This window comes from Rhea pennata, chromosome 8 (genome assembly GCF_028389875.1).
Source record: "Rhea pennata isolate bPtePen1 chromosome 8, bPtePen1.pri, whole genome shotgun sequence".
In the NCBI taxonomy this organism is placed as follows: Eukaryota; Metazoa; Chordata; class Aves; order Rheiformes; family Rheidae; genus Rhea; species Rhea pennata.
In genome coordinates this window covers 31,112,524-31,134,866 of record NC_084670.1, presented here as the reverse complement: position 1 = coordinate 31,134,866, position 22,343 = coordinate 31,112,524, and the positions used below count along the sequence as shown (strand labels likewise).

General features: G+C 46.7%; 1 protein-coding gene across 9 annotated transcripts in view; it reads left to right on the top strand.

Moving 5' to 3' along the window:
* The window catches only part of RASAL2 (RAS protein activator like 2), a 129,708-nt gene that overhangs the window by 86,561 nt on the left and 20,804 nt on the right, over positions 1-22,343 (top strand). For all 9 annotated transcript variants that reach the window (XM_062582076.1, XM_062582074.1, XM_062582077.1 and 6 more), the window contains 8 exons: positions 1,543-1,652; positions 10,525-10,678; positions 12,205-12,303; positions 12,993-13,547; positions 15,979-16,123; positions 19,620-19,764; positions 20,630-20,866; positions 21,580-21,781. In XM_062582076.1, the coding sequence (XP_062438060.1) occupies positions 1,543-1,652; positions 10,525-10,678; positions 12,205-12,303; positions 12,993-13,547; positions 15,979-16,123; positions 19,620-19,764; positions 20,630-20,866; positions 21,580-21,781 (1,647 nt within the window). The remainder of the gene's footprint in view (positions 1-1,542; positions 1,653-10,524; positions 10,679-12,204; positions 12,304-12,992; positions 13,548-15,978; positions 16,124-19,619; positions 19,765-20,629; positions 20,867-21,579; positions 21,782-22,343) is intronic.

The following is a 22,343-nucleotide window of genomic DNA, read 5'->3' as shown; positions in this document are numbered from 1 at the left end:
AATTCTACCAACCGGCCGATCATATTCCTCGCGATCGGGGTTTTCCTGATCGTGATAGCTCTCTGGCCAACACCGCACAGCGGCTCTGTGCAGCTGTGCTGTGCAGGGGGAGAACTGATTCAGCCGCTCAAGTGTTGCTTAATCCTGTTGGATTAAGGAGCTCTGTATTTGCTTTGATCATGCCAAAGAATGTGTGTGCACGTGTGCCTGCAAGCCCTGGAAATATTTTGATACAATATCGTTTAAAATGCATATTATGTTCAAACTAATGTGCGAGTTTATGGGGTAGGCTCAAACACCGCCGCTTTGGGAATATTTGCTGTGATTTCCGCACACATTGACGCGCACGCGCCCCTTGGTCAGATGTTCTCGTGCTACGCTACTGGCAGTACAGCTGGAGCTCTTACCGGTCTCTACAAGGAGATAGGTGTGCAGAGAGGGTGAGGACTTGTTCCGCCTGGGAAAGAGGCGGCGGAGGGGGGTGATACGAAGCAGCCTTCAGCTGTTCAAAGAGAAGCTGCAGAGACGATGGAGCCAAACTTTCCCCTGTAATGGCAGGTGCTCTAATGAGAGGCAACGGCTGCAAATTGCTGCTTAGGATGTTTAAGTTGAATGTGTAAAAAACTTTTTCCCTGGAAGGATAATGCAGCACTGGATTGAGTTGCCCAGAAAGGGGGTGAAATCGCCATTCCTGGAGGTTTTCAAGTCTTGGCCAGATAATGTCGTAGCTGGGCTGATCTTGTGTTGGCAGTAGACCTGTCTGGAGCAGGAGAGAGGCTAGGTGACCCCCAAGGGTTTCTTCCAACAAGTATGTCTTTGGCCGAGCTGATGGTCATTTTTCCATACCCTTTTTTTTTTTTCTATAATTTTTCTAACAGATGAAAGCTTTGCTGATGAGATTGTAGTTTAGAAGACAGATTAGCTGAAGAAGTAATATGGTTAGATCAGGCTAGATCTTGAGTTGAGCTTTGCTTCAAAGCAACACCAGGACTAGTACCTGAAATCACTAGTACTGAAATCTTTAAAGATTTTTAACTCTGGCTAGTGAGAATTTTAGAATTACCAATTTCTGTAAGACTTACTTGTTGTATCTAAATCGAAAAGGAGAACTTGGGTGCAACTGTGGGTGCAATAGAAACACATAATAAAAGGCATCTTCTGGTCTTAATCTGACCAAAAATTAAAAACATGGTATGTGAAGGGGAGTTAGGGTCAAGTACTGAGACCTAAGGCTACTGCTTACTAAATAATGGAGGGGGGGGGTTGTTTATTTTTTTAGTCTTTTGTGTAGTGATCAGAATCATTGAAGTTCACCTGTAACATGCGTAGCACCACTTACTGCAATTTGAAGCTGTCACATAGTGGAACTGTCATTAATGATACTGTCCTGCTTTTCTTTCTGCTCCAAGGAATCCCAATCCAGGGTGTCCTCTCATCGTGGTCAGTGGGAATCGCTGAGTTTGGATTCGGTGACACTGCACTGATTGATTTGTTACTGGCATAAGAGTTTCCCTGTTTCACTGCTGTGACTTCTCATTTTAGGGCTTCTTCAGTAAACGTCTGAAAGGCTCCATCAAGAGGACAAAGAGTCAGTCGAAGCTGGACAGGAACACAAGTTTCCGTCTCCCATCTCTCCGCAATACCGATGACAGGTAAGGGTCAGTGCATCTCCCCGGATGATCTCTTCTCATCCACAGGCCCTTGGCAGAATCCGCCTAGAGCATGAGTATTGCTGACAGAGTAAGAACCAGGAAAGGATTTTGTTGTTAAACTGGCAGATGGATGGTTTTTGGACTGACTGGTATGTTAGTTGTTGTTTTTCTTAGTATATGATATAGCACTGACACAAGACTGAAACCTTTTACTACGCTTAACAATTGACAAAATGGTCAGGTTAAACATCTGTGCTCAAATACCTTTTTCTTCTTCAGCATTTCTTCAAATAAACTACAAGCCTTAAATTTCATGATAGAAAACTATTGGATTGGGTGGCTTTAATGAAATTTGCCTGCAAGCAAATACTCATAGATCAGTGCAGTGAGCCAGTGTAAGGGACTGTACTGGTGCAAGTGGGTCACTGCAACCAGAGCCCTAGCAAACCCCGAAGGTGTGCGGTGCAGCTCAGGTACGTGAAAGGTCCTTGCTAATGTCAGTAGATTGTATGGTTGCTGCAGGATAGAGTCCTACAATGAACACGTAATCTATTCTTCAGAAAACTCAGTAAGTAATTTAATTCTGTCCACCTTCTAGCTCCATTTGGTAAATTCTTGCTTGTTTCTCTTTTGGTGGAAATTCAAGTTGGAAATGGACTGTATATGAGGCAGGTAAAAGCTGTTTTTTCCTAACTGTTTGTAAAGTGTCTTAATTGTCTTCATTAAACCTTACTGTGTGTTTTATTCCACAGTAGCTCAGCAGGAGCTGAGTATCAGACTGAGTGAAAAATAGGTTGCTCTGTGCTAAAGAGCTCTCTGACTTTACGCTGTTTAGTGCATTTTTGCAACTCCCTTAGCTGAGCTGAATTCATTAGTTGAGCCTGTCGTGCTGTGCTGTTTCAATCAGTGGTGCTATCTTCTCCATCTAAAAAGCAGCACCATAAAATTGTGGAGATAGCATGGCTTCAGATGTTAAAGGTCTTGTTAACTTCAGGAGTTAGAGTGCAAGCTGTTACTGCTCACCAGTTGGGACTAACACTGTGGCTGATGTTGTTCCTTTAGTCATGGCAGTGTCAGGCAGTCTGTTTTGAGTAAAGGTTTGTTATAAATCCCTGTTTTCAGGGAGCTGCAACGAAGCTATAAAAACAACAACTCAGTGAGCATAACCATGCTAAATAAAGTCACCATGTGGTAAAGTACCTATTGCTTTTAGTGACTTCTGTTACCAGCTTTCCTTGAAGTTCTGTGATGCAAAAATCTCTCTGCCATAAATAATGTAAAGAACATAAGTGTTTCCATAATGGGTACTCGTGGTAAATGTGGACTGATGACACATCCTCTTACAGTGGAAAAGATATTGTTTTGGGAAGGTCAGTAAGTATAGTTATAATTAATCCCTATTACTTTGGTTTAATGCATGATATTATACACAGCAAAGTCCCCTCCTCTCTTCAAAGGTGGATTTTCCTCTACCCCCAGCCAATGTGGGAGTGAATCGTCAGCTAGTTGTGAGTGATGCGTGAATTTTTCTCCTGTTGTGTGCAAAGCATAAAATTCAGTCCACGTGGTGATGGCACGAGGTGTTACTGGTCTGTTCCATCAGTCCTCTAAGTCTCCTAGGCACAGATTTAAAAACAAGGATCCAGGAGGCAAATGAGCAGAGGCAGGGCCCAACACAGAGATTTGGGAAAGAGTGGCCTGAGAAGCTGATGGTGCGGAGGATATTGGATAAGGACAAGCTGGCAGCTACTCTTTTCATTGCAAAGAGCATCTCCTCCTTGGGCCTCCTACGCCAGCCTTGTGGCAGGGCCTCTTGTGCTTGTAGAGCTGGAGACAGAGCAGTGGTTTTCTTTAATGCATTTGCACGTGAATATGCCACGGCTTGACACCGTCCCTTGCTGCTAATTGAAGGAAGCGTTTCTGATAACCAGTCTATGTGATCCTCCTCCTTTCAGACGTGTGTCTGCTGAAGCAAATGGAGGGCATACAGTATTGAAAACAGAGATCCTCTGAGAGTAACAAAGCAATAAAAAGCTGAGATGAACTTTCTTTGGAGAGAAGTCCTTGTGCAAATGAGCAGCGCTGTTCAAAAGCATGAGCCTCGTGCCAAGCTCGGTTGATGTGCTTGTGAAGCCACGGGCTACAGCATTGTGAGGGTCAAGAACACTCTTCGGTCCTTCTTGGACAAAGGAAAGCATCTCGGCACTGCTTGACCACATAGGTACCTTCTGTTGGAAAGACTGAAGATTTAATGGAGTTCTGCTCTCAGTAGTCAGCCGTGCAGGTAGTGCGCCAGTTGAACACAGCAGTATTGAAAGTTTATAGTTGCATCTACTTTTCTGATGGTACTTTATGAATAAAACTGTAAAGGAAACTCAGTTCCACTGTAAAGTGAAATTTGAAAATAGTTTCTTCTCTTCCCCTACCACTACCCCAAAGTGTCACTGTGTATCTTGGGGTGCCTGGAAAATGCAGTTGGTGGATACACTAGCAAGAAAAACAACTCTGAAATCATGTAGGAATGAAGCGCTTAAGATGAGGAAGAGATTAGGATACTGGGAGGAGAAGAGCTGGAGGGAAGAGAAGGCTAAGAAGATATCATCTGTGTTTTTCCAATGGGACAAGTTAGCTACAACTATTTGGATTCAAAAGAAGGTAACATAAAGCAGCTGAGTGTGTGTAACTATATTGAATTCATATGAGGGAATGATCATTTTCTCAGTCTTCTGCTCTCCCTGCCCCCATGTGTTTTTCTGTCCTGCCCAGGTGAATCAGCCTCTTGCTGTTTTAAGCAGGTGGTGCTAGGTGACATCATGGTGCTGTACAGGTTTCCAGGGCCAGATCGACTGATAACATCTACCTTTTCTTGCTCTAACAAATACGGAGCACTTCCTTCAAAGAAAGTATTATGTAGCTTTATAAATTAAAACTTTGGGAGGTTGAGAAGGAAACAGAGGCTGCTGTCACATTGTTTTTTGCATACTATTGAGCTATATGAGTCCTGTTAAGAAATAGGAGATCTTTATAGGTAAATAAATATAAAATTCTCAAATAAGGAATATTGGTTATCCTGTTGCACATCAAGATTTTGGATACTGTACACTGCATCTCATTCAGGATGGTGACAGAAGATGGATGTTGTCTGTTCAGAGCTGAGTTACACTAGAAAGGATACAGGAAGGCTCTAGGAAGGAGCGTTGGAGATGAGTTGCAGATGTAACCAGACTTTCTGAAGACCTTCTGAAACTTCATGAGGCCACTATGGGTCAGTCTGCAAGTGTCCTGTGTGACTCAACAACCTCTTGGTCTTTAGTTCCCATCACCTGTGTTACTCCAGCTTGTGGCTAACTCCTGAGCAAGTTGTTCTTGAGAACTTGTGTTGTATGTTCACAAGGCACGATGTGTAACTGCTGAGACTCTTAGTTGTGACCCAGCCAAATGTGAGTGAAGCCCTTCAGACATGCGGAGCCAATACAACACTTCGGTGGGATATCAGCAGCTCTCATCGTAAGGATAGCTGGCACCGTGTTCCTGCATCGGCTTTCGCGGTTCTTCTAGCTTGTCTCCCACTGTGTTGTTTGATCTCTCCAACCCCCACACTTCTCTCATACACTTTCTCAGTGTCAATAATATATAAAACATGCACTTTGATGGTAAAAAGCATGAGGGAAAAGACTTGATAAAAATTAAATTTGAAAGGAGACTTCAAGTTGATATTTCCAGTTTGGGGCTGGGAGTTTGAGAATATTTCCAAGCAGACCCCATAATTCTCACCTTGCTTTTGTTTATGGTGAGGATGCAAACATGGTTGAGACCAGCTGCATATGGGCTCAGCGACTGCAGTAAAGCTCTGTGGACAGCTGGGAGGCTTTTGCCCTGTTGGGATTTACTGCCACGTGGGACTCCTCCCGATTTACTAAAAGTGATTTTATAGCATTATCAGCTGGTCGTAGTCCAGCGAAGGATGCTTCCTGAGCTTGCTTAGGATGGGTGCGCTCAGATAGGGGAGCAGTCGGTGGCCATGGCCTTGGGTTTCATGGTGAAGCGCTATCGCTGCTCGAATGACAGCTTTTTCTACTTTCGGTAAGTGCTCTCTCCTCCCTCCTTGCAGCGCGGAAATAGAACAGATCGCATAAATAATGGAAGCAGATCTCATCATGTTTTTCTTCTGCAGTCGTTCTAATTTAATCCCAGTTTTCAAAAAAATAAAGTGGGTGATTTTTACCCCGCCAGAGACTTGAGGATAAAAATCTGTGTTACGCAATGCATTATTAAGGCTTGACTCACTCCGAGCTGGTATTCATTCAGCATATCTGTTTCTATCTGCGTGCTGGAGTACGGGGAAAGGGGAGGAGCGGTTGGTTTCCAGAGAGACGTCTCGCTCCTGGTTTGATGAACATATTTCTTTCGGCCGGTTTTCTCGGTCCCTGTGCAGCTGCTTGTTTTCCAGCGGAAAATTGAACAAGACGTCAGCGTTAAGCCTGCTGTCGCAGCCCTTCCCCCTGGCGGGGAACAGCTCTGTCCTGGCGGCTGGCTCGGTTGACCCCTTTATAAAAACGTACTGCTTTGTGGCTGATGCTTTTCTGCAAACCATGGGCTCCTGCACGTGTCATTCATCAATAAATTGCTTAATTAGCCAATAGGTCTGATAGGTCAAGCATCTCGGCAAAATAAAAAGATTTGCAGTGTTAATAGGAGAGAGACCAGGGTTACCGTTGAGTTAGGAGACTGCTACTCCTGGGAGATGCAGCAGCATGGCCTGCAGCACCCTATGAGGTGCGCGTTAGGCAAGCTGGGATCTGTACGGAGCGCAGGGACGGGCTTTGGACACGAAACAGCCGCGCGGCAAACAACGAGGCTTTGGGTAGGGCCTTGCAATCGGATCCGAGCAGGAGCTCCGGTGAAGGCAGAAGCAGCGTGCTCGGGAAGAGCCGCCGTTCTCCCGGGAGCCGAGCAGCGCTTGCGTCGGAACAAGTAACCCTGCGTTTCGGGTTTTAAAAATAATAATAACAATGGAACCAGTCGGACTTGTGGAACGGTTTTCCAAGTCATAGGATGTTTTGCTAATTGGCAGGTGGACACCAAAGCGGGGTGAGATGCCTCCAAAACACGCCTGGTGCCGAGGGCCCCCGCACCGCCGGTGCTGGGGTCCGCGGAAGCAGGGTGACGTGGAGCAGCAAGCTCGCTGCCGCAGCGTGCAAGCTGTCCCCGGCGCTTTTGCAAGCGGCTAAGTATTGAATTCAACTTTCTGATCTCAGGGAGCACCTCTAGGAGTGCGGGCGTTGTGCCGGGGCTGTCTGAGGCTGGCACACGCGCCGTTTAGAGTAAGAGCGGTTGGGACCTGGCCGTGGTCGGGGTGCTTGGGCTGAACAGAATAAAGCTCTTTCCGGGTTTCTTGGACTTTGCACTGATTTGTTGGTAAAGGAGAAAGGTGATGCGGTTCTGCTGCTTGCGAGTTCACGTGTTTAATTTTTGTCTTTTGGATTGTTGATGTCCACAGGCTTGTTTCCAAACAGCGCAGGGCTCTGCCTCGTAAGCGCAGTAATTGAGAGTCTTTTATGCTTGGTAGCTTGGCTTTTAAATAGGTCAAAATCGGCAGGAGAGCTTCATAACCAGAGCAGTTAGGCTTTTAACCCTTTATCTCGTGTGCCTTTCGGAGAGCAGACTTGTGAGAGGAGGTGGCTGGCAGGCGGCTGGGTGCCGCGGGCCGCCGCTGGAAGCCGGCGAGGTGCGTTCCCAGCGCCCGCGGCTCCCACCCGCGCTCTTCCCGTCCTGGAAGATCACCGAGCGGCGGCGTGTGGGGAGAGGGTCGGCCTGGCTGGTGGGGAAGGGACCTCGGCAGAACGGTCGGCTCCCGCTGTGCGGGGTCAGTGGTTTGGGGCACTGGCCGGGCTCTGGTATAGGAGGAAACGCTGCATCGCTGAAGAGCATTACTCCAAGTGCAAAAAGAGGTGAGAAGTTTAAAATGCTCCCCGGCGTGCTGCTCCTCCACCTGCTTTTCCTGTTGGGGAGGAATGATGGCCAGCACGACTTCACCGTGCTGCTGCTAACCGTTTGCTCTGCGCTCAAACGTCTTCTGCGGGGTGGTTGCTGCTGGTGCGCGCGGTAGCTAGAAAAAGCAGCAGGAAAAAAAGTTAATCATCCGAGGGGAGCTGTAATTTAAATCGGGATTTGGGTTGTTAATGGGGCTGTTTAGCAGCAACGGATTTGTGCAGACAGCCCTTCCCCCACCTTTGGCACGCCTGATCTGCCTGTTTACAGTAATCTGCTTCTCTGGGATTACCGCTCTCCTGGCAGCGACTCTAAGCAATACTCATTTTACCAGTAGCTTCCCACCTAGTACAGGAAAGGCTCCCTTAATCGAGCCCTCTTGCTGGACGTTGGAAAAGAAGGTGGTGGCTTCGGGTTATTAACTCTGCCTGTGGGCAGAAGGGAGGCCAGCGAGCAGGTTTCCTCCGTCCTTGCTTGCAGCTTCAGAATATCAGATGAGGCTTTGAAGAAGCACAGAACGACTGTATTAAAAATGATTGCCGCGTAGTTGTTGCCTTTATTGACCGGCATGCTGCTAATTTAGGCACGAGTCAATGACTTGTTTTACAGATCTATCAATAGATGAAATATATATCCTAGTAATTAGGCACGCGTGTGCTTGTATATGCGCTCGCCAGCAGCTTCCCAGCGTTGCCCCGCTGCTTGCCGAAGGGTAAGTGCCGCTTCTACGCTGCTCACGTTCGATATTTGAAATGGAGGAGCTTGGGGGATAGGTAGAGCCACGGATGTTCCTCCTCCTCGCCTCGCCCCGGGTCTCTGAGCCAGCATGCTTACGCTCCGCGCGCCGAAAGCAAGCGCTGGAAGCGGGCAGGCCCGGGAGGCGGCGGAGCGGGTGCTGCCGAGGGGCACCGCGCGCTCCGAGCGCGGTTCATCCCGGCACGCGCGGGAGGAGGGACGCGGCCCAGCCGTGGCAACGGCCCCGGGGGGCACCGGGCGTCCCCGGGGCGCCGTGCTCCTCCTGCGCGCCCGCGGCTCGCCTTCTCGCCTGCCTGCCTGCCTGCCGGCCGGCCAGCCACAGCACCCGCCTCGGATGTGTAAGCTAAGGCTTGAGGAGGAGTTCCTCCCGGGTTTGATGCCTGCCCTCCTCTCCGGACGGGATCCTCCGCCTGCCGCGTAGCCCCGATACCGAAGCCAGAGCGGAGGGGCTGCGGCATGCGGCCCCGCGATGCTCCGGGGCTGCCCTGCTGGGTGGCTGCACGATTGCTTCCCGTAGGTGTGCTGGCGCGGTCTCGCGGCGCGCGCAGCCTCCGCCGCGATTTCCAGAGCCCCTGTTCCCCCCTCCACCCCGCCGCCTTTTATTTTGTCTCTTTCCTCCCCTTCCTCTTTGCGCCCGCTCGGCGCTCGCCCTCCGTTAGGAGGAGCGACGGCCGGGCTTCGCCGCGGGCGCTCGGCCAGCAGCCCGGCATCACCTGCCGAAGCCCTTTGCTGCGGTTGGGCTTGCCGGGACCGGAGCCAAGCGGCCTCAGCAGCGCTTCCCTGAGCGGAGGAATCAGAGAGGATTTTGCAGAGATGGCGCTGAAAGCGGTGCGTCGCGCTGGGTTTCCGAGTCCTCCCTCGGTGTTTTGTGTCTCTTCTCCTGCGTGAGTCTGCCAGCATACCGTCAGCGTTTCGCTCTGCGCGGGCGAGCCGGGGGCTGAGCTCTGCGTGTCGTCTCGGTGCCCCCCGTGACTCTCAGGGCTTGGAAGCGCTGAAGATGCCTTCTCCAAAAGCTTATTTTTCTTTCCTGTTTCCTAGTAGGATGGCACAAGGATACGAGGAATTTGATTTTGCTAGCGTTACAAAATATTAGGATTGTTTTGTATAGGATGTGCCAGGGAAGTATATAAAAACTATTTGTGTGTTTTTCAGAATTGCAGAGCTGTTAGTTCTCTGCTCATCGCTCCTCCAGTAAAGTCGGGTTTTACAAGTTTTTCCATTTGATAATATCGTTCCAAAGCATCGCTCTTCCCTGCATAACGCGGGCGCAGCTGATGCCTTTGCGCTGTCGCGTCTGTGCTGCACTCGTCGGACGCGCAGCCGTAGCGGTGCACGCGCAGTCCCGGATCGCCGTGCCGGCGCGGGGACCGGCGCGGGCTCTGATGTCCCGATCTCGTTTACCTGCCGGGTAAATGGCTCCTCTTCTGCCTGGCTGCTCTGCTGAAGCTGATGTAGGGGCTGAAAAAGAGAAGCCGCATGTGACGGGCTGGGGGGCCGCCAAGAGCGGTGGCGGTGGGATGGGGAGGAGGAAAAGCAGGAAGCATTAAAACGAAGGAGCAGCTGAAGAAGAAATTACAAAACTAAAGTGTAGGTAAATGATTAGAGAGATGTAAAGTGGGAAATAATTTGTATTTGATTTTAGGTTAAAGACTTTAAGACTTTAAGAAAAAAATAAGCATCTTGCAGGGGGAATTCTTTGCTTTAATGCGAGCGGCTATCTTTCTGCATTGTTTTAGAGACTGAGAGGTTTGAGTGTGCTTTTTGCTGTTAGTACACATTTCCCTAGTAATCAGCTCATAAATAATTCCCATAATATGCCTAAGCCTAGAGATCCATGGCTTTTCTTTCACTTCCAGTAGAGTCTTGAATTAGTTGCTGGTTTTCTTTCACTAATGGTGCAGCAGCTGCAATTTGCAGGAAAGGACTGCCAGGGCTTGTGAGGCTGGACTTTTCCTTAGGAGCCGGTGGTTACAGGCCTACCTTTGTTTTCCAAAGGTGTACAAATTAATTGTAGAAGTTGTTCTGAAGAAACACCAACAAGTTGCAGCTTTCTGTGGGATGTTGCCAGCTCTTGTTAGCAATTGTCAGAAAAATAACGTTTCCTTTCCCTGTTGTTGTTCTTCAGGTCCCGTGGATTGCCCAAGCTGAAAGAGTCCCGTTCCCATGAGTCTTTACTGAGCCCGGGCAGCGCGGTGGAGGCCCTGGATCTCGGGGCGGAAGAGAAAGTCTTTGTCAAACCACTTCATAGCAGCATCCTTGGACAAGACTTCTGCTTTGAGGTGAAGAACGCTCTCCAAACGCACAGCAGATTATATGCTGTCAGTCGGTTTGAATCCTTGGAGCACACTGTTCCGTGGCAGGGTAGTTGGAGAGCAAATCAGTAACATATGCTATCCCGAGGTCTGGGTGCGGGCTCTCTAATCGGCACAAGATCCCGAAGTCCTGCAGGCGAATGGCCTCAATCAGTCAACAAAGAGAAAAAATTTTCACTTACTGCATTTTTTTTAATTGAACACCTCTCAATTTGAGAAGTCTCTAAGCATTTTTAAGTAGCACGCAAGTGTACGGTGTAAGTGTAGCTAGTGTTTGTAGGTTGGGTATTCATCCTCTCCAAATCCCCCTAAATTCCCTTTGAAAATACACTGTAACAGAGAAGTGTCGTTTCCAGTCCGAACCACTTTGCAGTAGCTCAGGCCATTCCTAGGTTGCTTGAGGAGAAGCTCCGGCCACAGAGGACATGTCCATGGCACCATGCTGCAAAGCTCCTCTTTGCGTTTCAGCAGGGGCTGCAGCAGAAACGGGCTGTCTGCGCCAGCGCAGTCGTTGCCCTGCAAGGCCAGCAGTATGTTAACGTGTGCTGGATGCGTCCAAGGCCGTCACGAGCGGTTGCGGCAGGGGCGTGGGGGACAGTTGATCTGTCTTCAGGCGAGTCATTCGGATGCATCTACAGCTGTGGAGCAAAGATCTGTGTGCAACCTGGAGAACTGCTCTGGCAGAAAGCCAGCGTACCAGGCTCTTCTCCTCTGAGCCGGAGCCAGGAGCTGTTCCTGTTCACTTCGCATTAGCCCTCGTTTTGTTGGAAGCACTTTCCAGCCTGCTTGGGAGGGGAGCTGAGTGAAAAAGCTGGCAACAACATCGCTCTGAGGCTGTTGCCATAAACCACTCATTAATTGTGCGCAGGGGTGAATGGGAAGAGTGAACGAAGCTTGTGAGGCCAAGGCAAAGGAAGGAAACCAAGACGGTTCCTTCCCGCGTGCAAGTGGAGCTGTGCGTGGCATCGAGCGGTGGGGTCCTGAAGCGGGGCACAGCTCCTGCTGTTTGCTTTGGACCGCTGCTCTGCACGTGCTGACCCTCGGAGTAGCTACTTGTTTCCTGAAGACACCGTTTCCAGGGAGTTTTTTTGTGTATTGGTACACTGTTAGTTCTGTCTGTCTTTCCGACAGACACGACCAAATCATCTGGGACTTGCTGGAAAAACTGGAAGCATTTAATAGCTATGGATCAATTAAAAAGCATCAAAAAGAAGTTCAACTGGCTGATTAGCCTTGTTTAAGAGGCTTTAAGAGGAGTCTTTGCTTCCTCATGTGTTTCCTTTTAGGTTTATATTAATTTCAACTGCCTTCTTTTCTCTCTGCGTTCCGTAGGCCTTTCAGTCTCTACCTTCTGGGATCTCATAACGTTTTCCTGCCTTTTTCGTATTTACTCCCTTTTGCTCAAACATTCCTAGTTGTCTTCCTTGCTTTTCACAGGCTCTAACATGTCTTCTAGGCTTGCCTGATCTCAGCTTGTCGTTTATATATTCCAGGTAACCTACTCCAGTGGCAGTAAATGTTTCAGCTGTTCCTCTGCAGCAGAGAGAGACAAGTGGATGGAAAACCTACGCAGGACAGTGCAGCCAAATAAGGTAACAGAAATTGCGGAAATAAGATTCCGGGTGGAATGGAGGTGGTATGATTGGATTTTAGTCCAGTGTACCAAGGGATCCCACAGATGCCTGCTCATTTAATTTAGTATGGAGAGGAGTCTACTCATCAGTCTATCAAAAGCAGCTGTGCACTACTCTGTTGAGTGCAGTAGGTTAGACCTTTAATAAACGTCATATCTCCTTTCTTCTCGATCACTGCCCTGGTGCCTGCTTACGATATTTCAGCCTGGGTTTCCAATACTGTGCACCTCAGAAGCAAGGGACATGGAGCTCCATGGCTTAATGTGGGGGCACGGTGTTGGCAAAAACGAAAAGGGATTTCAGAGCCTGGGTGGGTGAGAAGGGAAGTCAGGTTATCCCTTGCTAAATATCTGATAGGTCACCTCCGAAGCTGGCATGCTGCCTTTATGGGATGTGCTCACCATACTCTTGGAGCTAGTCGCCAGAGCAAACAGCACGTTGTGTCTCAGCAGTCTGACAGCTTTTGAGCGGCCCCTGTGCAGAGTGTTTGTTTTCTAAATCATTTCAAATACAGCTTTCTAAGAAGAAAAATGTTCTCGTCCCTTCCTTTGACATGCAAAAGACATCCCTTTGCTTCTGCTTTAGGAAAGAAAGAGTTTGATTTCCTAGAGATTCTGAATTAAAGCTGAGCTCTTTCTTCCACACAGGACAACTGCCGTCGAGCTGAAAATGTGCTCCGTCTTTGGATCATTGAGGCAAAGGACCTTGCCCCCAAGAAGAAATACTTCTGTGAGCTGTGCCTTGATGACACTCTTTTTGCCCGCACCACCAGCAAAACAAAAGCTGATAACATTTTCTGGGGAGAGCACTTTGAGTTCTACAGTCTCCCACCTCTTCATAGCATCACAGTTCACATCTACAAGGATGTGGAGAAGAAGAAGAAAAAGGACAAGAACAACTATGTAGGCCTGGTCAACATTCCCATGACCAGTGTAACTGGTCGCCAGTTTGTGGAAAAATGGTACCCAGTCAGCACACCTACACCCAATAAAGGGAAATCAGGGGGACCTTCCATTCGGATAAAGTCCCGTTATCAGACCATAACCATCTTGCCCATGGAACAATACAAAGAGTTTGCAGAGTTTGTTACCAGCAACTACACGATGCTGTGCTCCGTGCTAGAGCCGGTGATCAGCGTAAGGAATAAGGAAGAGATGGCTTGTGCTTTGGTGCACATTCTTCAGAGCACTGGGAGAGCCAAGGTAAGAGCAGGCACCCCCTGACAAAGTGATTCCCTCTTGTTCCTAACAGATAGTATCTTTTGGGCTATAACACTGCAGAATGTAGGATGCCTGAGCTGGCATGACCATGTGTAACAGCAGAAAGTGCCTAATGACATTTCTAGAGATGGGATATAAGGCTAAGAAAAGGGTCTAGAGCATATTTTAAAGGACTTGGGGCAAGCGCACATATAGAGGTATCATATCATCAAAAGTGCTTGAGTTGATACAAAGATTGAAGACACTATGTACAAAGGGTAGATGAGAAAGTTGGAGGGCTGTATAACTTGATATTACTCTGAGCACTGAGGATTGTTCTGAGCACTTGACTGTTCCGGAGCTTTTGCTGTATTTCCGAAATCATGATACAGGAGAAGAGAAAAGCAAGAGAGAAATTAAGCTAGAAAATAACTCCTATAAATGTCCCTAATGCATTAAACAGCAGTATGCCGTCTTTGATTTAGTGCTAAGTCAGTTAATCAATACTAACCTTCGTTTGGTCAGGGTTTGAACAGCCATTTGCAGAAGCCACGCTCACTTAATGTTGATCCCACCAGCCCCAAGGATGTTATTAGGACTTCTGTGCGCATAGTGGTGGTTCTCTATGAAGCAGCAATTGGAGTGAGTCTCGGTTTCTAAAAGAAGGGTGGGAGAAGTCTGTAGGTCTCAGAAAATTCAGAGAAGCATTAAAAGACATCTATTTATCTGGATACTCCCGGCAGGTGGGTGTACGAGAGGGATACCAAGCTGTAGCCTAACTATTGCATTAATGCCAGCTAGAGCAAGTTAAGCACCACCAAATGCAAGTTAGAGAGTTTGAGATGTGGAAGAAAGGCCATTCGCAACATCCGAGCGATGACAGCCTAGTTCAATGCTGCAGAAGAACCTTTTATGTGGACGTAATCATATGCCACTCTTCTACCATTCTCGCCTTGCCATACCTCTCTGAAAGGTTGCTCCTTCGTGACAGCATGCGAGAAGAGCTCATGCCTCACCACGTTGTTTATCTGATTCAGAGAAGCTGCTAGCTAGGATAACTCCTCTAAGATGGTTTTGAAATACTTTCAGAAAGCAGCCTTTGGATTCCTGCAGTGCTAGCTGCAGTAAGCAGATAAATTAATGTTATAATTTTGTCTTCCACATGCCCCAGTGTTTTTGAACCTTTATTTTCTAGACAGATTGAGTGGTCTAGGCTGCCACAACCTACAGCTACCAAGGGTACGTTTGCAGGTCACACTGTTGTGGTGGTGATACAGCTGCATGTCCCCAGCTTGCACCACATAAAAATATTTCTCTCAGATTTTGTCAGAAAGAAACCATAGTAAGTGATTAAAGAGCAAACGTACTAAAAGTCATCTTCGTGTGTTTTTATCATAGTTAATTTGTTCTGAATATTTTGCACTAATTTGTTCTGAATGTTTTGCACTTCTGTGTTAGTACTGCATTATGTTCTGTGTAGTTAATGGGATTAGGATACCTCACTGCAGCACTCTTCGGACTTTGGAGGACACCAACATTTGCAGCAGAACTAGCAAGTCACAGTTATCATTTAGTCCTAATTCAGCATGGTGGAATTTTTGAGAGGAGGATTTTAAAAACTAAAAAACATAGGAGAAGAATATGTTTCTTGTCCTGGAGAGCTTTACAGTGAATGATACTGGATTTTATGAGTACTGAGTATTTCTTGTGAAATGCTGAGTGTCTTTGACTCATGTGCAGTTATCGCGTGAGGAAATAAATACTACTGTAGAACTAAGCCCTATATTAAGAGGTTATTCACAGTAATGAAACTTGCTTGTTACTCTCACCTGGGCATTTGAATGCCATGTGATCCACAGCAAGTATGCTAACTTTTTTACCAAATCCTGAGCTATTTTTGTTTTGTGAAAGCATTTCTTCTTAATGAAATTTCTATGAACTATAAGAATTTGTTCATAACTTCCATCTTCAGTTTTTAAATGTCTAGTTTGTAATATTAAACATGAAAAGATAAATGCAATATATCTGTTTCTTTGAGCAGATAAGGCCACAGATGAACAAACATCAGGGTTTCTGTTCAGGATCTGGACTGACAAACAAGAAGCTTGTCTGTAAAGATTTTCTTTTGGAGACTTTTGCTTCTCCTTTTATAATTTTACTTGCTCATTCCCAAATGGTATTTCCATTTTGAAGAATCAAAAATTATTCGAGTCAGGCACATGTTTTGGCTTGGGCAGATGGCTACATTGTGCAAGAGGAGCCCTAGCTATTTCATGTAGCCCATACTACATATACCATTTGCACACCATGTCCCGAGTTAGGCAATTATTTCAGTGATCCTCTAGCTCCTCTGTTTATCCTTCCTCCTTGGCTTCTGCCTAGCATGACTGAGTCTGGTTAAAATAACCTCTTCCCATTTGACCTTTTTCTTCAGGACTTCTTGACGGATTTGGTGATGTCTGAGGTAGATCGTTGTGGGGAGCATGATGTCTTGATCTTCAGGGAGAACACACTTGCTACCAAAGCTATTGAGGAATACCTAAAATTGGTAGGGCAGAAGTATCTTCATGATGCACTAGGTAAGAAAGTGCCAACCTGTCAGTTCTTTGGATTGCAAGGGCTAATCCTGTTGCAGAGAATCAGTCCAGTAACTGCATTGGACTCTTTGTGTGCTGGGACATGGATGGTGACCCATCCAAGGACTGCCACTGTAGTGATGAAGCTGGAAGGGATCTCATGGTTCCAGCATTACTAATTAACACTATCCTTTGTACCTGTGCCATATTGCCCCCATAAATCTGATGCTTTCTAGAGGTGTTTAGTGAACCCTTACCATGAGGTTTGGTGGCATATAAGCATCCCAGCATGAATTTTTACTTCTGTGACATGTCTGAAGCCTTGTTTCTGGCACATCTAGGAATGCAGAATGGAAAGGAACCACCTCGGCACTGAGCCCAAGTGTTGGTATCCAGAGAGCAAAATATGTGCTCCATACTCTTCATGCCTCCTTCCCACAAAGGAAGATGCTTTTTGGTGCCTGTAAGAGTAGCACCTGAAAAAAGGCAAACTTGGTTTGATATAGCCAGGTCCCTCTTATTGTATCACCACACTCCATGTTTCTGCGTAACCTTCTTTTGTGTCTAGAGTTGTGATAAAGAGGTGTAATGCTGGAACTGGTCTGTGGATGGTGGTGACTGTTCCATCTGATATAAGAATTGGCTTTAAAATGGATTTTGATGCATAGTTTAACAGTGCAAATACTGTCCAGTAATTTGTGTTGTGGCATCAGGGATGCCTCCAGTATCACATGCAATCCAATTAGGAGGAGATTTCAGGAAAGATTATAAATGCTTTTTTCACATTGCTTCACAGTATGTTTCCTTGTTTCCCGTTACATTAAAGAAGCTCCTACAATCACTTTAGTCCAAAATGCCATCACTTAGGCAGTTAGATATACTCAAGGGTATCTGGTTGACAGCAGAGGTTCTTGTCCACAAATACATATTGCTGGGCTGTCTCCAGTCAGTCTTTGCCTTGCTAATGTAGGTAACAGCAAATGTTAGCTATAGTGTTAACAAGTGTTAAGCTTTAGACACTCAACACAGTGTTTGGGTTGAAAGCAGGCATTACAATAAAGCTCATTTCCAGCAGCTTGAGGTGCAACCACTGATAATGCTGGCATATTCCAGAGCGACCCTTGGACTCACTCGGCCCTGACCTTTGCAACACGGCACTTAAATACTCATGTTAACCTTATAGACTGGTGCCTGAGCCCAGAGAACATGACCGGAAGGAATGAGCCTGAAGGGCTGCTGAGCACCTCAGCGCAGGAGACCAAGATGCAGACTATCTAGGGCGCCTTCTGACCGTGTGTATCCAAAGTGCTCTCTTTGCCACCACATTATATTTGTCTGGCCAGGCTGGGATGATCGACTTCAATCCCCAGCAGGGCTGTAAGGTTGGCAGTTACATGCCAGAGTGGCTTCTGGTAACAGCACATCTTCCCCTCCCCACCAAAAGGTTCTGCTCTGGTCTGGCCACTGCCCTGAGAATTACTGTCCACACAGCTAATATTGCCAGAAGGAAGGCCAAAATATGCATGCTCCCTTCCCATGAAACTCAGCCTCTCTGCAATTAGCTCTTGCCAACTTGATGCTGACGTCTTTCTTATCCGAGATTGCATAGAGAACCACCCATACCCCTGTTGTTTCTTGGATGAAGAAAGGTTTGGACACTGATACAAGAAAAATTAGAGCAGGCCAAAGCCAAGTCCCATACCACATCCTTTCACAAAAAATTAAAAAAAAAACAGCTGCCTTTCCCAGCAGTCCTAGATACTGGCAAGTCATCAAGGAGATAGCTGGCTAAGTTAGTGAGGGTTCCAAGGGTCAGTAGCGTCAGGTCTGTGATTATATGCTTCTTGGCCATGTTTTGAATGTAATGAGCCAGTTCTGGTAGTCTTATTCTCATGGGTGGAACCACTAAAGCACAAGTCACAGTTTCAGGCCCTCACTTGGTATGGAGAAATGAGCAGCATATTACTTTGTGCTGCACTTTTCTGCAGACCAAATTATCAGCTGTGGGCCCAGTATATTACATTTGACAACAAACCCTTTAATGCGCAGTAATTGCATGAAGATATTTTAAAATTAATGACTTTTACTACATCGTTTAGAACATTGGTGCTGAGTGATAAGATCGTAAATCATAGACGTTTGAGATGGAAAATACCCCTTAAGTCGTCCAGTCTGTCTGTCGCCCAGGGCAAGGTTGCTCATGACAATACATTCCTCCAATTCTTCGTCAAATTGTGAATGTCTCTAGTGATTTCACTCAGATGCCATGTTCTTTGAAAGAATTAATGACATTACATTGGTATTAGCTGTTTAATTTATCTGTAAGAGCATTTTAATACATCATTAAGGCAGGGCCTTGCAGACCACAAAGAGTATGTTTCAAGGCAAAAAAAAAAAGAGAGTATGTTTCAAGGAAAAAGAAAATCCAGGAAACAACAGTTAAAAGAGAGTTGGCTTGTAGAAGTGATGCTGAGAGTGTAGCAAGCAAGTGATCTAGATGCCCTCAGCAGAAATTTTTTGGACCCAAGCAAGACAGTCTAAGAAAATGTGCCACCTGATTTGCTTGCGAGAACACTGCTGACTTAAGCTCTGGCAGGGTTGGTGGCTGTTTAAAGCTTTTTAGGTAAACAGAGACCATAAAACAAAACCCCTTTGCACAAACAAGCCTTGTGGTGTTAGCTCGGAGCCAGCAAGATCATCCAAGGAGGTGAACTTAAAAGACACTGAATCATTAAACAAATGAATTAGGGTTTTTGCTTGGTGAACAGCAACAGTTTAAAAAGCACTTAGTATGCCAGCATATGTACGAAAAAAAGCAGTGAATAGTACATTTAAATACATTAAACAATGGAAACCTCGTGCTTTTTTGAGTGTGTGTCCAGTTTCTGCTGTGATGCTGTAAGAGGATGACAGAAATGCAAAGGACTTTGAAAGATGCGCGTTATAAAAATGTTAATGTAAGAGAGAGAGAAAACAAGCAGTATTTATCTAGCACTCAGGTATTACTCTTATTCAAGAGCCAGCTGTCTTTTGAAGTGTAAAGATAGCTGGTTTAGAAAAAATTTTAAAAATATCATTGTCAAGTGCATTTCCCGGGGAAGCTCTAAAAATGAGCAAAGCTTCCTTTCTAAGCCTGTGAGCAATCTCATGACTGGTAGCACCGTTTGTACACAAAGTCAGAGCATGTTCTTCAATTTAAGTGAAGTGTCCGCAGGGGCGAAAGGCAAAGGCATCCCGGTCGCGTATTTGGGGGCAGCGGGAGCAGGGGAGGCTGAAGCAGCCCGGCACCGGTCGGTCGCGTGAGCCGGCCCGGCGAGCGCTGTGCTCTGGAGGAGCCGGGAGAAGACAGATCCCCAACATCTGGTGTCTAGAGACTGTATTGCAGACGCAGAGAGCAGCGAGTGCAGTTGCTAAGGAAGGCATAAGGAGGATTTAAAGGTGTGTCAAGGAGGCTTTTCGTATGATTACCCTGGTTTGTCATCCTCTTCCCTTTGTCCAGGGGAGTTTATCAAGGCTTTGTACGAGTCAGATGAAAACTGTGAAGTGGATCCCAGCAAGTGTTCGTCCAGCGAATTAACAGATCATCAGAGCAACTTGAAAATGTGTTGTGAGCTGGCCTTCTGCAAGATCATCAATTCTTACTGGTGAGGCATCTCCCCTCCCCTCTCTCTCCCATGGCTCGTTTGAGTCCAACGTGCAGATTCCTCTTCTAAAGACGTGAAACCAGCAGTTGCGCAAGGAAGTAGCACAGACCCATCTACCTTCTGAGACTGCCTTCGTTTCCTTTTCTCGCCACCTTACTGCCTGTAACATGGTATTGTAGGTGGTATTTCTGCCCAAACCAGGGGATTCCAGTGGGAGCTTCTACTGAAATGCTCTGCAAGGAAACAGATAGTGAGTCGTGACTGAATGAGGAGAGAATAAAGTGCAAAGATAGTTTAGTCTGACCTTGGAATAAAAGGTAGTTCTGATGTGTGTATACAGCTTTTTTTCAGACCCTTTGGATCGGTAAAATCGAACAGGAAATCACAGGGAGAAAACATCAGCTGAAAGATTTTTATTAATCTTTACTGCTGAGTATCATTAAAAGAATGGTCTTTCTGCTTCAGGGCAAAGCAGGGGCAAAGCAGTCGGGGAGCTTAACAGGCAAAATACGAATTTCAACTATAGAGATGAGTTCAGTTTGGTCCAATTTGCTTTTGATATCCGAGCACCATGTTTGCCCCAGAGTAGTGGTGGTGATTTTCAGCTTGCAGATCAGAGTGTCTGAAAACAGCTTCATTTCACGTATTTAAACAAGGGATGATTTAACCAGTACTTAAGTATCACCAGATCAAATGGTGATCTAAGAATAGATGCCTAATGACATTTCCTAGCCTAGAGAAGGGGGGAAAAATGGAGCTGATGGTGATTTCTCACAGTTAATTATTTCAAGTGATTGGTCACCATTTCAGCTTGGTACATCTCTTTGCCTACACCATTTTTTTTTCTTGGTTTGCTGTTTTTCAGCGTGTTCCCTCGTGAGCTGAAGGAAGTGTTTGCGTCTTGGAAGCAGCAATGCCTGAGCAGGGGCAAGCAGGACATCAGCGAACGCCTGATCAGTGCCTCACTCTTCCTCCGGTTCCTGTGCCCCGCTATCATGTCCCCCAGCCTCTTTAGCCTCATGCAGGAGTATCCTGATGACCGGACATCTCGCACCCTCACGCTTATTGCTAAAGTCATTCAGAATCTCGCCAATTTTGCTAAGTAGGTGATGGTGATGAACCTGAAATCTCTGCCTCCAGGGGTGCAAGTCACCGAATGTTAGGGTGAAGCAAGGAGAGCCCTGCTTGGTGGTCATGTTTCCAGGCCACTGATTCTCAGGCAAATTGGAGTAGATGTAGAAAAGGAAGAAGTTTCCTATATCTGAACCCTGTTGCCTTTAGAACACCTCAGAGCTGAGCTAGGTATATTCTCCTTCTCATATGCAGATTTGGGCCATGTTGAATTCAGCAGAGGGACACAGGCGAAAACCAAGAAGAGAATCGCACATTAGCATGTCAGTTTGTGTGTGCATGTATGCTATTTCAAAAGAAGAAAGTACTGTTCCTGCTAAGGACCATGATTTTTTCCCCCCCTTCCACCCCCAAAGTTCCCAGCTGAACGAGGGCCAAGGGGCATGTTTCTCCTAGCTGAAGGGGTGTAGAAAAGGTGGAGGAGAGAAAGAAATTCTGCAGGAGGGAGAAGAGGGAAGAGATGTTATCAGACCCCTTGTTGACAGTATGAACAGTGAGTTGTTAGTATTTAAATAAGTCCAAGAATGCAGGCAGTCTCTTAAATTGTCCACTTTTTTCCCCTCCCAGACACCTTTTTCAGAAAGGCAGGTCAAAAGTTAACCATTAAGTGTTTACAGACAATTATTTTATCCTTGTGCTTTTTGTGGTGGTTAATAACTGGGTTTTCCCTCCCCTTTCTTCCAGGTTTGGTAATAAGGAAGAGTATATGGCCTTCATGAATGACTTTTTGGAACATGAGTGGGGGGGAATGAAGCGTTTTCTCCTCGAGATCTCTAATCCAGATACCATCTCAAACATGCCTGGATTTGAGGGCTACATCGACCTGGGCAGAGAGCTCTCAGTTTTGCATTCCCTCTTGTGGGAGGTTGTGTCTCAGCTTGATAAGGTAAAGCAAGCTGGAGGCCTGGGAGGGTGAATCCTGTGATTGTATCGTAGCAACTGTAAACACTAGGAGACATCAAGGGAGCAGCCGGAGCCGCTCTGGGGAGAAAGTATTCAGCAGCTTTGGAGAGGAATGTGCGATAGTTGTATTTCACAATTGTTCTTTCCATGACTCCGGCTGGTGGCTCTGGGAGGCCCAAAGCTGGGCGTGTGAAGTGGTTGGGCTTCAGCAGTAGTGGTGACACTTAGTGGTGACTGTGGAGGGGACAACGCTGAAAGCAAGCTTGGCATTCCCTGGGGAGCCAGGCCCCTCGCAGAAGGGAGCTGGGAAAAAGGCAGAGCATTTGGATGGAAAATGGAAATGTGGAGGTGGCCTTTGTGGTGCTAATCGAGGTACTTGGCTGGCGGTGCCCAGCTGGGGTGAAGGGATGTGTTGGCCAGGCAGAACTCTTCTCCTTGAAGACCTGCCCCAAAGCCCACTGAGGTTTGCTCGTTTCTGTGGTCTTTGGATTAGCTTTTAGTTTAAGAGGGTGCCAGGTAGAAGCCTTGTTCCACTCTGTGGTACC